Here is a 17,583-nt window from a genome sequence, read left to right as displayed (position 1 = left end):
TATAAAGCCTTGAATGGTTTAAGCATGCTCAATGCTGATGGGATTCTTCCTCTAGCTCAGAAAAATCACCTGAGAGGGCATAAATTCAAATTGAGGAAAGACAGATGTAGGATAGACGTGCGGAAATTTGCCTTTAACCAGCGGGTGGTTGGTTGGTGGAACAGACTTCCATCCCTTGTGGTGGAGGTTGATAGCCTAAATAAGTTTAAGGCTCAGCTGGACAGGTATTTTGAACCAACAGAGGGGTGAAGTGGAAGTGGGTTTTTTTTTTTTTTTTTTTGGCTAATGCTGCATAAGCTTGCTTTCTTGCATCAAATGCCTCTACTAATGCTAATGCTAAAGGCTTGTCAGCATTTATTTCAGAGCCACAAATAACAGAAATATTGAAAGTGAAATTATACTTGTAGTTATGAGACAAAGTGAATGCAATCTGAACTAGTGATGAGCTCACAAAATGTTCGTTTCGATGTTTCTGTCACTTATGGCTCTCAGGTGATATAAAGTTTAATTTGTATGGAGTTGTTCTTAAGAGCAATTATTCAGTATTTCTGTTAAAGTGAAATGAGCTATCTTGTTAATAAAGTGCAACTCTAACAGCATATTACAGTAAATCACTTTTTATATCATTAATGCTGCTTGTTAACAATTTCAGAGCTATTGAATATTCATGAGAAGTGTAATTCTGTATTGGCTAGAAATTAGTGGCATACATGTGCACACATGTATATATCTTTATTTTAAATTTATCCTATCTAATCTGAGTAAAATAAATAAATCAAGTGTATTCTATTAAAAAGTTTTGTAATGCATTTAATTTATAAGTCATATCATTCATTAGTATTTGGAAGAGGTGCAAGTTTTTTGGGGGAGTGGTTTTTGGTTAAATAGTTAATGTATGTGTGTGTGTGTTCCCCCTCTAGGTTTTACCAGGATGGAATCTCCAGCAAAGCACTGAGCAAGCATATATTATTAATGGATACTATTATTTATTATTCTACTCGTTTATTGCAAGTAAGTCACAGAATAAAATAGAATTCTCGCTACATAGTTCTTTGTTATTATCTTTAAATCAACATACTTTCTTTAAATCAACATACGCAAGGTGTGGCCTGACCATTGCCTTATACAAGGCAATGGTCAGGCTGCACCTTGAGTACCTTGAAAGGGATAATCACTTCCTTATCACTCCTAGAAAAACTCCTGTATTTCATTGACAAGAGTAGCTCATGCAGACTGTCTGCACTTCTCAGAAAACTTCATATCTGACTGCACAATTACCCCCAGGTCCTATTCATATTCTAACACTGTCAATGTAGTACAACACAGTTGATACGTTACTCTGGGGTAACTTCTTCCCATATGCAGTACTTTACATTTGTCAATGTTAAACTTCAGTTGCCACCCGTCTGCCCATCTGCTCAAATATTCTAGATCCTGTTTCAGTAGCGTACTGTCATTAGTGTCATTAACAAACCTGTCAACCTTCCTATCGTCAGCAAACTTAGACATTAAGCCTGATATACCATCATCAGTATCATTAATAAATACAGAAAACAACATTGGACCCAACACTGAATCCTGGTGGACTCCACTAAGAACATTAGTCCATGAAGAGTAGTGTCCATTGATTACCACTCTCTGTCTTCTCCCACTCAACCATTCCTTTATCCATAGTAGCATTTTGCCTCCAGTGCCACACTGCTCCAATTTGTACAGCAGTCTTCCATGTGCAACAGTATCAAAAGCCTTTTTAAGATCAAAATATATGATATAAAATTATTCTTTGCATCCAATTCCTCTGTGACCACATCATAGTATCCAATCAAATTGGTCAAATAAGACTTCCCCTTAACAAACCTGTGCCGTGTCCAAGCTATAACTGCAGTCTTGTGACTCCATTATTTTACCAGGAACAGAAGTTAAACTAACAGGTCTATAATTATTTGTGTCACCCTTTGCATCCCCTTTGTGAATTGCGGATACGTTTGCATATAACCAGTCCACGAGGACCTCCCTGACTCTAAGGATGCTCCTATAATTAGGGCTAAGGGTTTGCTTCTTTTGCTGCCTCCTTTAATATAACTGAATAGATCCCATCCACACCAGGTGCTTTTCTTATCTTCAACAATTTCTCCTCCACTTTGCTCTCAGTTATTAAAAATCATCTAGCTCACTGCCAAGTTTAATACACTTATAACATTCCCCATCCCTGAATAACTCCTCATATGTGAATGTAGATGCAAAATACTCATTTAATTTGTTAGCCACCTGAGCAGTTGACAGCTCAATATCAACAACTGTTGATGGTTCATCAACAGTTGAACCATCAATATCCAGTGGACCAATCTGATTCATCCCCTTCCTTCTAGAGTTTACATATGTAAAGAACTTTTTGCTGTTTTTCTTTGCATTCTTTGCCAAAGATTTCTCATAATCCGCCTTTGCCTGCCTAATCTACTTGTGACTTGGTTAGAGACCATCTTATATCTTTCATAGGCTTCCATGTCACCTATTAATTTATATGTATCCCATGCATTTTTCTTCTCTGCCATATGTCTCATTAGTTCGTCTGACATCCATTTAGGCCTAAACCTTGAACAATATTTCTTATTTGGTATTTAAAGCCTAATTGCTTCCAAGATAAATTCTTTGAATGCCACCCATTTTGAATTTGCTGTTGGTAACATCATAAGTTGGTCCCACCGTGTAGAATTTAAATACTGTCTCAGACCACCGTAGTCGTCTTTACAAAAGCGGCGCCTCCGTAGCCAGGTGGGAAGGAGCAGCAGTGTGTAGCACACGCTTCTTGATTAGACCGGGGTTCGAGCCCGTCACCACCAAATATGGAGGATGCGGAAAGGTCAGGGAATGACCACCGCATATCCCGGAGCAATATGGCCTTAGTTGCTAATGCTCCTAAAAACCAAACAACAGTAACAGTTTACAAAAGCCAAAACCTCCACTTGCTCTCAAAACCTGTGCTCCTGAACTTACTCCTTTTCTTTGCTGCCTTTTTTCACTTTCTTATTCCAAAGGTGTTTTTCCTTCTGCTTGGAAATTTGCTCATATACAACCAGTTCCAAAAAGGTTGACAAATCTCTCCCATCCAATTATCGTTCCATTGTAATTACTTCTACTCTTTCTAAAGTAATGGAAAAATCAATTAATCACCAACTCTTAAACTACCAAGAAACCTTCTGTCTAATCAATGATCGCCAGTATGGATTCCGTTAATGTTGATCCACTGATGATATTCTGGCTAATGTTACCAGTTTATGGACAAATTCAATTGAAAAGGTCGGTGAAACACAAGTAGTTGCTCTTAACATCTCAAAGGCTTTCGATTGTGTTTGGTATAAAGATCTTCTGAAGAAGCTTCCATCTTATGGTTTGCCAACTGTCTTATAATTGGTTATCCAGTTTTCTCTCTGATCGCTGACTGAGGGTGATGGTAGAAGGCTCTCTGTTTTCTAACTTCTCCACTAATGCTGGTGTCCCCCAAGGTTCATTGCTTTCCCCCACTCTTTTCCTCTTGTATATTAATAACCGTCTTCCATTGACTGGAAATCCTATCCATAGTTTTGCCGATGGAAGCACATTGCATTCCATTTTCTATTTTGAGAAAGCTTGCCCTGCTGAATCAGCTTCAACTTCTCGAATATCTGCTACCAATTCCTTAAATGCCGATCTCCAGGTAATTCTCCAGTGGGGCAAAGACAACTTAGTTGATTTCAATCCTTCTAAAACTCAGTTTTGTCTTATATCTCACAAAAAAGGATTCTTCTGCTGCTTTGCTTACCTTTGGTGACACTCTGCTTTCTAGGCAAAATGATATATATCTCTTTTGGGGATTACCCTGACTTCTAATCTCTCCTGGCACAAGGACGTTACAAATATTGCTTCCTCTGCATGTAAAAACTTGGTTTTTTCTTTCACTCTTGGCATTACTTTTCTTCGAAACATCTGCTCACTCTGTATAAATCGCAAATCCGCCCTACCATGGAATATTGTTCTCACATCTGGGGTGGTGCCCCCAAAACCTCTCTCAGGCTTCTTGATTCCATTCAGAAGAGGGCAGTTAGGTTAATTAATGATTCATCTCTAACAGAGTCTTTCCACTCGCTGTCTCATAGATGTACTGTTTCTGCTGCATGCCTTTTCTACAGATACTTCCATGGGCACTGCTCTTCTGAATTGGCTTCTATTATTCCCACTCTCTCTTTCAAAACAGTCCGAACACGTGCTGCCATCAGCCAACATCCATTTACTGTTCAACTTCAAACTCACAGAACCAAATTTTCATCTTCCTCGTTTATTCATTCAACTGCTGTTTTCTGGAACAACCCTCCTTTGTTAGAAGACAGAGAGCTTCTGTAGACTGAAAATTACAGTCTACAGAAGTTCAAGTCTAATGTCAACAAATACCTTATTTAGTCTTCTCAACCTCCAACCCAAGCACGGTATCAAGTACAATAGGTTCTAATACCTCTCGTGTTTGGGGTTTCATAAAAAAAAAAAAAAAAAAAAAAGTCTTCTCTGCCAAATTTGATTGGATACTTTGATATGGTCACAAACAAATTAGATGCAAAGAATAATTTTGATATCATATACTTGGATAAGCTTTTGATACTGTGGCACATGGAAAACTACTGTACAAACTGGATCATTATAGCATTAAGGGCAAGGTTCTACAATGAATAAAAGGATGGTTGAGTGAGAGAAGGTAGAGAGTGGTCATCAATGGACACTGATCTTCGTCGATTAATGTTATTAGTGCAGTCCTCCATAGTTCGGTGTTGGGCCCATTGTTGTCTTTGGTATTTATCAATGATATTGATGAAGGTGTATCAAGGTTAATGTCTAAGTTTGCAGATGATATGATAGTTGGTAGGGTTGTTAATGACAGTAATGATAGTATGCTACTGCAACAGGATCTAGAAAATTTGGGCAGATGAGCTGAGAAGTGGCAACTGAAGTTTAATATTGAAAAATGCAATGTTCTACATATGGGTAGGGATAATCCCTGAGAAATGTACCAATTGTGAGGTACTACACACTTATGCAGGAATTTTGCTAGTAGGGAAAAGGTGGTGATTATCCCTTTGTATAAGGCAATGGTCACGCCATGGTTTGAGTACTGTGTACAGGTCTGGAGACTTCATTTTAGGAAGGATGTAGAGTTGCTTTAATGAGTACAGAGAAGAGCAACAAGATTCGTGAGGGGAAGAATGGAGTCCTCTTACCAAGAAAGGCTTAAGTTTTGCAAATTGCAGTTGCTGGAGACTAGGCACCTACAAGATGACCTGATTGAGGTGTATAAGGAATTCTGATGTGGTTCTTCCGCTTGCTCAGATTTCGTGAACCTAAGGATGCATAAATTCAAATTGGGGAAAGACAGTTGTAGAATAGATGTGTGGAAATTTGCCTTTAGCCAGTGGGTGGTTAATTGCTGGAACAAACTTCCATCTGTCACTGTTTAAGTTGATAGCTTAAATAAATTCAAGGAGGAACTGGTCAAACTTTTAGAGAGAATGAATGTGTGAAATTGTTTTTTTTTTTTTTTTTTTTTTGGCTAATGCTCATAGGCTTGCTTTCTAACATCACGTGCCTCCATTACTACTACTTCCACATTAAGCATGATATACCTTCATCAATATTAGCGTTAGTAGAGGCATATGATGCAAGAAAGCAAGCTTTTATAACTTCAGACAAAAAAAAGAAAAATGAAAGAAAACATTCCCATTTCACCCATCCATTTGCTCCAAATGTTTGTCTAATTTTCCTCGAACTTACTTAAGTTGTCGACCTTCAACACAACAGATGAAAATTTTGTTTTCCAACAATCAACCGCTCGCTGGCTAAAGGCAAATTTTTGCACATCTATTCTACTACTGTCTTTCCTCAATTTGATTTTGTCCCCTCAGGTACTAATATGAGCAAGAGAAAGAAAAACCATCAGCATTCAGCCTACTCAAACCACTTAAATCCTTATACACCTCATTCAGATCACCTGAAAAGTGTCTAGTGTTCAGATGCTGCAAATTTCAGAACTTAATCCTTTCTTAGTAACAGCAATCCTTTGTTCCATTCACCAATCTCATTGCCCTTCTCTGTACTTGTTCCAACAGCTGTACATCCTTCCTAAAATGAGACCTCCAGACCTGTATGCGCTACTGAAGGTGTGGCCTGACCATTGCCTTATACAAGGGACAATTACCTCCTTATCCCTGCTAACAAAATTCCTGTATATCATTGACAAAACACCATCTTGGAGCCTGTCTGCACTGCTCAGAAAACTTCATGTCTGACTGCACAATTACCTCAAGGTCTTTTTCATTCTCCACTGCCCTTAGTATAGTACCACAGAGTTGGGAGGTTACTGGGGTTTCTGCTACCCATATGCAGTACTTTACATTTGTTAATATTAAACTTCAGTTTTCCCCTCTCAGCCCATCTGCCCAACTTTTCTAGATCCTGTGTCAGCAGCTTGCTGTGATTACTCTCATTAACAACCCTGCCGACCTTCGTATTGTGCAAACTTGGTATACTTTCCCTGATATATTCTCGTTAACATTGATAATAAATACAGAAAACAGCAATGTGCAAAACACCAAACCCTGGAAGACTCCACTAATAACATTAGTCCACGAAGAGCAGTGTCTATTGATTACCACTCTGTCTTCTACCATCTCAACCATCCCTTTATCCCAGTGGTTTTGGACCCTTTTTTAATAATGCCATCCCTAAGTAATAGATTTTATTTTGTGGCACCCCTTACTCAAATTTCAGCCTGTTTGATCTGATTCTCTCTCTCTCTCTCTCTCTATTTATATATATATATATATATATACACACACACACACACTGAGTCATCACTGATCAAGTATATATATATATTAGGTGAAGAATTTATTTGTAAATATTATTTCTAGATTTTAATATAGAGATCAGCACCGATTAATGCCATCTAAGTGACAGATTATGCATTACACCGGTCTGTGTTGATATGTTCTAGATATAATAGAAAAATGAAAAATTTATCAGATAGCAATGAGGTAGCAAGTTAAGTGAGATTAGGTACAGTCTGCTGAAAACCTGTGCGTCAAAAACGCCCAAGTAACGTGCAAAGTCCCAACGCTGGCACAGTAGCAAAAACCCTGAAGTAAAGTGAGAGTAGAACAAAATGAGATAGAATGTAAAGTAAAATGGTAAAAGGCGAAAAAAAGTAGTGGTAGTGACAAAAATAGAAATGTGATAAAGCAAAATATGATAGAGCAAAAAATATAAAATAAAATATAAAAAAATAACATAATAAAGCAAAATTATAAAAATTATAAAATGTGTTAATTATGGGTTAGTAGATATATTGAAAGGGACTTTATCTAGGGCTAACCCTCCCAATATATCAGCCCATAATTATGGGCTGATATAAGTGCAGGCCACCGGCCTGTACTTTTGATACCATGCATAATGGATGAAGAGCCTCATGTATTAGTAATGGCCGCATGGTGCAAGAAAGCCTATGGCTTATGCTGCACCACCCAAAAAATAAAAAAAAATCCGAACAAAATAATGATAAAAACAAAAAAAAATAAAAATAAAAATAAAATAAATAATAATAATTAATAAAAAAAAAAAAAAAAATGTTGTTGATGCCAAATCCGTACACGACTATCCACGATGTGGAGTAATAAATAACATGACTCATCTGACCAGCACATCTTCTTCCAGTCTTCTAACATCCAACTTTGCATGCTCTTTGCACCAGGCGAGTCTTTTACGCCGATGAACCTTATTTAGGAGAGGATGCCATAGGAGTCATCTTCTGGTATAGCCCATACGTGCGACTCATCTTCGTGCCAGATATTGTTCCTTGTTGGTCCAGGTTGTGTTGGGTTTTCAACTCGTCAACAGTGCTGTGCCTGGTCACTTGTATGAGTTGTTGGACCCGGCGCTCACCTGTAACATCAACTTCTCGCTGACCTTTGCAGTTTTGCCGTTGGGTCGTTGTTTGACCATTTTGATGCTAGTCCTCGTATACTTTAACTACAGCAGCTCTTGAACACCTCACTAGTTCAGCCGTTTGGGAAATCGAGACACCAACTCATCGAGCACCCACAATCTACCCTTTATCAAAGTCTGATAAATCCTTCCTTTTACCCATCACGCTCGGAATTTTATTACTGCTGAACCACTGACACCTTATCTATGCTACGCAGATTGACTAACTCCGCACTTTCATACCTTACGTGGTGAACAGGTCACATTCAGTTTTCATAGGGGGGTGATCATAATTCAGTGATCACTCAGTGTATATATATTATAATAAATGTGAGAGATAAAAATAAAGATTGCAGTGCAAGTTACGTGGAAAGCCAAAAAGAAAGAAGATAGCTGAATTATTAGAAAAATGTAGGTAGCCGAGTGGGCAGGAGCGGGAGTGCATTAGCACACGCTCTCCGAGTAGACCGGGGTTCAAGACCCTGCCTGCTGAATACGGTCGATCTGCCAACCCGCACTGGACCAGCGTGGCAGATTATGGTCCATTTCCCTCAGCATGAATTGTTGAGGAGGCTTCCATCCTGCAGTGGGTTGATAATGGCTGCACTTTACTTTTTACTTTAGGTTAAATTAAAGAAATAAAAGGTAATAACCTGTGAAATAAAAATGAAATTACATCAGATTGTCAAATGAAGGTAATGGCTGCTTGCATCAGATAATGGCTGGTAAATTTGGCTATAATTCAAAACGGGGAAATAGAGCAAATATGCAATTAAATATACAATTAAATCTGATGTCAGCCAAGGTAAACATTGATACATAATCGGGTATTTCATCGGGGGACTACACCCGACCATGCATTAAAGGATTGCAATTTCATACTTGCCCATAGCTGTGTAAGAGAAAATTTATGAATACAAATGTAATTGAAAAGGAAAAGCTATATACCTCTCACAAATATCTGGTGAGTATGAGCTTGGCATACCTAGAGTTCTGAGCTGGATATCATCAGTCTTCTCTTTTTTTTGGTGATTCCTTTCTACTTCTCTCTCTCTCTCTCTCTCTCTCTCTCTCTCTCTCTCTCAGGGTAACTTGGAATTTTTTTTTTTTGGCTGGTGCAGCATAATGGTCCTTGAGTTTCTCACAGACATTCTCTCAGATATGCAAAACAAGCTGCACTTGCTACCCGGGAGTCTAAAACGCTGATGGAACTGATATTCGGGTGACACTTAAGTCAAGTGGACCCAATTTCGGAAAAGTACGGACGGTCTGTGACAACCAAATGCTCTGCTTCCACCTTCACGATGGTGAGACTGTTAGTAATCCTGGGTATAACCTCCATTCACAAGTACATGGTGGGTGACCACCCAGGTGTGAACCAACGTAAGCAGGGGTTGAGGTGTGGCACCCACACCACATGGAGGAATGCCACCCCTCTATGTTACCAGGCAGTACTAGGTGGTAGATGACTCTCATCAACCGGTGCAATACCACCACTTTACTTATTGGAGGCTTGAAGTGGTGGAACCCATGTTTAGTCTCTAGAGCTAAGTTCCGGTCAACCCTTCCCTATCTCTTCCATCATGCAGTATGATTGATGACTTTTGAGGTTATGATGAACATCGTGGTGAGATTCAATATTCCTTACATTTCGAGGGTATAGTTCTAAAACGATGTTCGCATGCCGGCCGCTAGTTAGTACACCAGACCGAACCTATTGGTAACTCTCTAGGACGTTTCCAGATCAGCTAGTGTATAATCTTACTACCTCTACTCTGCCAGATAGTGACTGGAGGGAGTCCGAGTAGTGTGTATGCTGGGAGCATTGTCGAGGCCACGTTATGTCAAGGATCTGGGTATATTCTTACCATGTCTATGCCATATCCAAAAATTTCATTACTTCATACAGCATGTCCTACCCACTTTTCCTTACTATTGAATACACCATGAATTGTCAAACTAATAGAGCCACATATCTGGGAAAAGATCTAAATCTCCCAAGAACTTCCTAATTCATTTCACAAATATACGTGGTCTCAATTCTAACCTTAATGATGTCCATTTCCACTTGCAGTCTGCCAAACCCCATGTACTTTTTCTGACAGAATCTCAGTTATTGGTTGATTCAACTACTGCTCATCTCAGATGACCAAATTATTTGCTGTATGATTCCTTTCGCCTCAGAGGTGGTACTTGTGCATATGTCCGTTCTGATATTCCCTGTCAGAGACTTGTCAATTTGGAATCTCCTCTCTTTGATCTTCTCTGGCTTAAAATCTCTCTACCGCATTGTGTAAAATTCATCTGTTGTCTCTACCGTTCTCCCAACTCCACTAATCACTTGGAGCACTTTGACTTCCTCTCTTTGAAACTTGACTTTCTCCAGTCCAACTTTCCTAAAAGTGAGGTAATTTTCCTTGGTGATTTTAATGTTCACAACTTCAGCTGGCTTCCGTTTTCTAGTCACACCGACCCAGCTGGTTGAGATGCTGCGGCTTTTGCAATTACTAATGACCTTGCACAGATTGTTCATTTACCTACAAGAATACCGGACAATCCTAATCATACAGCCAACACGCTTGATCTTTTTCTCACAAACAACCCTTCTAAGTACACGGTCGAAGTGTGGGGTCCTTTAGGCACTTCAGATCACAACTTGGTGATAGTCTCCTCTTCAATGGAGCATTGATCTCATGGCTATTCCCAACCTCATGTTGTTTGGCATTACAAGAATGCAAAATGGGATGACCTGCCAGACTTCTTTTCCTTGGTCGGATTACTGTTTCAAAACTTCTGATGTCAATGTTTGCTCAGATCGTGTCAGTGAAATTATTCTTGCAGGAATGGAATCCTTTATCCCACACTCCACTTTAAAATCTCATCCTTTATCTAAACCTTGGTTTCCCAATAAATGTGCTAAGGCTGTCCAAGAGAAGAATGTTGCATATCGTAATTGGCTTGTTTCTAATTCTTCAGTTTCTGCCTACACCAAAGCTCGCAACAGTTGTAAAGCAGTTATTAATCAGTCCAAACTACAGTTTGAACAGGCTAAGAGTAGAAAACTTGCTTCTTGCCCTAATGGTAGCCGAGCATTCTGGTCCCTTGCCAAAGCTATTGGCCGCAACCTTTGCTCATCTCTGCTCCCACCTCTGTCCAAACCAGTTGGTTCTGTTGTCACTTCAGCCAACGATAAAGCTGACTTGCTAGCATCCCATTTTTCTTACAACTCATGTATTAATGATCTTGGTAAAACACCTCCCCCCCCCCATTTCCAACACGCTCCATTCATTGCCTCCTGTGGTCTTCTGTCAAAAGGATGTCAGAAGGATTTTGATGAATCTTGATGCTAAGAAAGCTCCAAGTCCCGATGGTATTTCTCCACTTGTTCTCAAAACCTGTGCTCCTGAACTTACTCCTATTCTTTGTTGCCTTTTTTCACTTTCTTATTGCAAAGGTGTTTTTCCTTCTGCTTGGAAATTTGCTCATATCCAGCCAGTTCCTTAAAAGGGTGACAAATCCCTCCCATCCAATTATCATCCCATTGCAATTACTTCTACTCTTTCTAAAGTAATGGAGAAATCAATTAACCGCCATCTCTTAAACTACCTAGAAACCTTCCGTCTGATCAACGATCGCCAGTATTGATTCCGTTAGTGTCGATCCACTGATGTTCTGGCTTATGTTACCCATTTATGGACTAATTCAATGGAAAGGTTCGGTGAAACACAAGTAGTTGCTCTTGACATCTCAAAGGCTTTCAATCATGTTTGGTTTAAAGGTCTTCTAAACAAGCTTCCATCTTATGGGTTGCCAACTGTTTTTAGTAATTGGTTATCCAGTTTACCTCTGATTGCTCACTGAGGGTGATGGTAGATGGCTCTCTGTCTTCTAATTTCTCCACTAATGCTGGTGTCACCCAAGGTTCAGTTCTTTCCCCCACTCTTTTCCTCTTGTATATTAATGACCTTCTTCCATTGACTGGAAATCCTATCCATAGTTTTGCCGATGATAGCACATTGCATTCCACTTTCCATTTTGAGAAACTTTGCACTGTTCAATCAGCTTCAACTTCTCGAAAATCTGCTACCAATTCCCTAAATGCCGATCTTCAGGTAATTCTCCAGTGGGGCAAAGACAACTTAGTTGATTTCAACCCTTCTAAAACTCAGTCTTGTCGTATATCTCCCAAAAAGGATTCTTCTGCTTCTATGCTTATCTTTAGTGATACTCCGATTTCTAGGCAAAATGATATATCTCTTTTGGTGATTACTCCAACTTCTAATCTCTTTCTTGGCACAAGCACATTACAAATATTGCTTCCTCTGCATCTAAAAAACTTGGATTTCTCTTTCGCTTTTGGTGTTACTTTTCTTCCAAACATCTGCTCAGTCTGTATAAATCGCAAATCCGCCGTGCCATGTAATATTGTTCCCACAACTGGGGTGGTGCCCCCAAAACCTCTCTCAGGCTTCTAGATCCCATTCAGAAGAGGGCAGTTAGGTTAATTAACGATTCATCTCTAACAGAGTCTCTCCACTCGCTGTCTCATAGACGTACTGTTTGTGCTGCATGCCTTTTCTACAGATACTTCCATGCGCGCTGTTCTTCTGAATTGGCTTCTATAATTTCCGCTCTCTCTTTCAAAACAGTCCGAACACGTGCCGCCAACATCCATTTACTATCCAACTTCAAACTCACAGAACCAACTTTTCATCTTCCTCGTTTATTCATTCATCTGCCATTTTCTGGAACAACCTTCCTTCATACGTATTTCTTGAAAATTACAGTCTACAGAAGTTCAAGTCCAAGGTCAACAAATATCTTCTTTCGTCTTCTCAACCTCCAACCCGAGCACGGTACTAAGTACTATAGGTTCTAATACCTCTCGTGTTTGGGGTTTACATAAAAAAAAAAAAAAAAAAGCCCTAGGCCTCCTTGCACCATATGGCTAATAACAATAATAATAATATATATATATATATATATATATATATTGTATTATAAATAGACACTGGAGTGATAATAAGAGGAATATATGAATATGATTATAGACCTGGGTTACTACTATTTACAGTAGAATGCACCCAATGACTATGAATTAATATATAAAGCATATAAATGTAAGCAGTTATGATTTCAATGTGGTTAGAGGTAGTACCATCAACTGTAGGTTGAGATCATGGAACGGCAGTCATCAAATAATACAGTTTGAACCTGCAAACATAAAGGTTAAAAAACATAATGTCAAAAATAATATATTAAAAGTACTTGATGTTGTAATTTCGATGATTTAACGTCATTCTCAAGAGCCAGCCGTCAAAACCAAGCAAAGGGCAGAAAGAAGTAAGGCCTCTGTTTCTAACTTGAAATATATGTTGCACATGGTGGGTATAAAGAAATCAAGTTTTTGTATATGCATGGAAGACGGGTTAATTGTAGGGTGTAGAGTACGTAATGCTAACGTATATTTCATGGCTGACCTGACATAGGTGGAGGAATGATAAGTGTTATGATGCTTATCATTAATGTATAAATTAATATAGAAATAAATATATAAATTAAAAAAAAAAAAGTTTAAGTAACTTAAACCCAAATTACCTGGCATCCCGGTTGAAAACCACTGCTTTATCCATTGCAACAACTTGCCCTTAATGCCATACTGCTCCAATTTGAACAGTAGTCTTACATGTGCAACAGTATCAAAATATTTCCTAAAATCCATGTCATCATCATCATCATCAGCAACCATTTTCAATCCACTGCAGGATGAAGGCCTCTCCAGCAACTTTCCAGTTCCTTCTGTTTTGAGCACTGGCCATCCATTTACTACTCAAAAACTCATGAATTTCATCTATCCATCTCTGCCTTTGTTAGCATTAGCATTAGCATTAGTAGAGGCATTTGATGCAAGAAAGCAAGCTTATGCAGCATCAGCCAAAAAAAAAAAAAAAAAAAAAAAGTAACATAAATAAATAAAAATAACCACTTCCACTTCACCCCTCTGTTCGTTCGAAATACCTGTCCAGCTGAGCCTTAAACTTATTTAGGCTATCAACTTCCACGACAAGGGATGGAAGTCTGTTCCACCCACCAACCACCCGCTGGCTAAAGGCAAATTTCCGCACATCTATCCTACATCTGTCTTTCCTCAATTTGAATTTATGCCCTCTCAGGTGATTTTTCTGAGCTAGAGGAAGAATCCCATCAGCATTGAGCATGCTCAAACCATTCAAGGCTTTGTACACCTCTATCAGATCACCCCGCTGGTGCCTAGTTTCCAGACACTGTAATTTGCAAAACTTAAGCCTTTCTTCGTAAGAGAACCCCTTTGTCCCATTCACCAATCTAGTTGCCCTTCTCTGTACTCGTTCCAGCAGCTCTACATCCTTCCTGAAATGAGGCCTCCAGGCCTGTATACAGTACTCTAGGTGTGGCCTGACCATTGCCTTATACAAGGGAATAATCACCTCCTTATCCCTGCTAGAAAAATTCCTATATATCATTGACAATACACCATGAGCTACTCTTGCAGCTCGTCTGCACTGCTCAGAGAACTTAATATCTGCCTGCACCACCACCCCCAGGTCCCTTTCATTCTCTACCACTGTCAGTGTAGTACCACAGAGTTGATACGTTGCTCTGGGGTTGCTGTTTCCCATATGTAGTACTTTACATTTGTCAATGTTAAACTTCATTTGCCACCTCGAAGCCCATCTGCTCAACCTTTCCAAATCCTGTTGCAGCAGCATAGTGTCAGTAGTGTCCTTGACAACCCTGCCAACCTTCGTATCGTCTGCAAACTTGGACATTAAGCCTGATATACCATCATCAATATCATTTATAAATACAGAAAACAATAAAGGCCCCAATACTGAACCCTGAGGGACTCCACTAATAACATTAGTCCACGATGAGCAGTGTCCATTGATTACCACTCTCTGTCTTCTCCCCCTCAACCACCCCTTTATCCATAGCAGCAACTTGCCTCCAATGCCACACTGCTCCAATTTGTGCAGCAGTCTTCCATGTGCAACAGTATCAAAAGCCTTTCTAAGATCCAAGTATATAATATCAAAGTTATTCCCTGCATCCAGTTCTTTTGTGACTGCATCATAGTATCCAATCAAATTGGTCAGGCAAGACTTCCCCTTAACAAAACCATGCTGTGTCCTAGCTATAACTGAAGTCTTGTCTAGATGATCCTGCAGTGCTTCTTTCACCAGTGCCTCCATTAATTTTCCGGGAACAGAAGTTAAACTCACAGGTCTATAATTACTTGTGTCAGCCTTTGATCCCCCTTTGTGAATTGGGATCACATTTGCACATCTCCAGTCAATGGGTACCTCCCCTGAGTCCAAGGAAGCTCTCATAATTATGGCTAAGGGTTTGCTTACCTCCTTTGCTGCCTCCTTTAATATAACTGGATAGATCCCATCCACCCCAGGTGCCTTTCTTGTGTTTATCTTCAACAATTTCTCCTCCACTTTGCTCTCAGTTATTACAAGATTCTCTAGCTTACTGCTAGAGTTGAATACACCTCTGGCATTCCCCTCGCTGAATAACTCCTCATGTGTGAATGTCGATGCAAAATATTCATTTAGTTTGTTAGCTACCCGAGCAGGGTCATCAACAGTTGACCCATCGATCTCAAGTGGACCAATCTGATTCATCCCCTTCCTTCTAGAGTTTACATAAGTAAAGAACTCTTTGCTGTTTTTCTTCGCATCCCTTGCCAAGGATCTCTCGTAATCTGCCTTCGCCTGCCTAACCTCCTTTGTAACTTGGTTACAGATCAACTTGTATCTATCATAGGCGTCCGTGTCACGTGTTAATTTGTATGTATCCCATGCATTTTTCTTCTCTGCCATATGCCTCATTAGTTCATCTGACAACCATTTAGGCCTAAACCTTGAACAATATTTCTTACTTGGTATGTAAAGCCTTGTAGCTTCCACGATAAGTTCTTTGAATGCTTCCCATTTTGAATTTGCTGTTGGCAATATCATCAGTTGATCCCACTGTATAGAATTTAAATACTGTCTCAGTCCATTGTAGTCGCCTTTACGAAAGCAATACCCCTTCCCTTTACCCCTAATTGTAGTTACCTCTTTGAGTAACTCCCACTTCAGCACACTGTGATCACTGCCACCAAGTGGTTCATTTATCTGCAGATTCTTAATGCATGAAGAATCACTACTGATAATCAAATCAAGAGTATTACTCCCTCTAGTTGCCTCCCAAACATGCTGATGTAGAAAACAATCATCCAATAAATCCACAAAAGCCTTGCTACTGTGTGAGTGACCAGCCCCCAAATTCCAAATTGTCTTCCAGGTTTTCTTCTAGCTCCTCTTGGGTACCATTCTGTTATTTTCTTAGTCCATCTGTCATCATGTCTTCGAGCTATGTGTCCTGCCCAAGACCATTTTAGTTCTTTAGTTTTGATAAGAATGTCCTTTACTTGAGTTTGCTGCCTAATCCATGTGTTTCTCTTCTTATCTAACAGTCTGATTCCCAATATGATTCGTTCCATTCTTCGCTGTGTAGTTCTTAGCTTCTCTTCCATTCTTTTGGTGAGTGCCCAAGTTTCACTTCCATAAGTCATGGTGGGGAGTATACATTGATTCATTATTTTACGTTTCAGACAAACTGGGATATTGCTCTTCAGTATGTGACTATATTTCCTGAATGCTATCCATCCAAAATTTATTCTTCTCTTGACTTCCCAGCCATTTATCATTATTCCAGCTAATAACTTGTCCCAGATAAGTGTGCATAGTGTGCATAGTGTTAGGGTCGGGCGCCACCTGTGGTTTCCCACATCTGCGCCATATGTACACTGTGAAGAAATACAGAACACTGCAAATGCCAGAAAAAGTGTAGTGTGTTGAATGTGTAGTTTTGTGTTGGGTTCTGTTGTATGTCCTGGCATTTGGCCGCAGGGCCCCTGGTGGAACCCCACGTTGCCCGCACACACCACTAGGAGGTAGCCAGGCTGCCCATTATTCTCTGGCAGGTCTCCGTCAGAGTCGCCTGAGCTTCCTGAACGGAGACCAATAAAAAAAATAAATAAATAAATAATAATAATAATAATAATAATAAAAAAAATAATAAATAAAAAAAAAATAAATAAAAATAAAATAATAATAAAAAATAAATAAATAATAAAAAAAAATAAATAAATAAAAAAAAAATAAAATAATAATAATAAAAAAAATAATAATAAAAAAATAATAATAATAAAAAATAAACAAAAATAAATTAAATTAAAAAAATAAATAAATAAAATAATATAAAAAAAAAAAGTAAATAAATAATAAAAATAAATAAAAAATAAGGTAGAGTGCGGCAGTACAGGGTGTACGGAAGAAGATGGGGGGATGAAAGTAAGAGTAAGGGGATGTAGATAAGGGCATCCCATAAATTGACAGTGGAGCATATGCCCCACCAGGAGAAAAGGGGGAGGGGATAACTCCAGAAGGGTAGAAAAACCACTCAGCGCGAGTGCTGAGTGTGACTTATATTTTGCGGTGGAGTGGTCAAGACCACTGGAGCCTAAAAAACCATATGGAAAGTTAGCAG

General features: G+C 39.1%; 1 protein-coding gene across 1 annotated transcript in view; it reads left to right on the top strand.

The window, feature by feature from the left end:
* LOC150080055 (uncharacterized) overlaps positions 1 to 17,583 on the top strand; it is a 390,832-nt gene that overhangs the window by 70,047 nt on the left and 303,202 nt on the right. The window contains exon 5 of the mRNA XM_090381645.1: positions 921 to 1,011. Within this exon, the coding sequence (XP_090237771.1) occupies positions 921 to 1,011 (91 nt within the window). The remainder of the gene's footprint in view (positions 1 to 920; positions 1,012 to 17,583) is intronic.

The sequence above is a fragment of the Mastigoproctus giganteus genome, chromosome 9 (assembly GCF_048544385.1).
Source record: "Mastigoproctus giganteus isolate SK-2022 chromosome 9, ASM4854438v1, whole genome shotgun sequence".
NCBI lineage: Eukaryota > Metazoa > Arthropoda > Arachnida > Uropygi > Thelyphonidae > Mastigoproctus > Mastigoproctus giganteus.
This window is presented reverse-complemented; position numbering and strand designations above follow the sequence as displayed.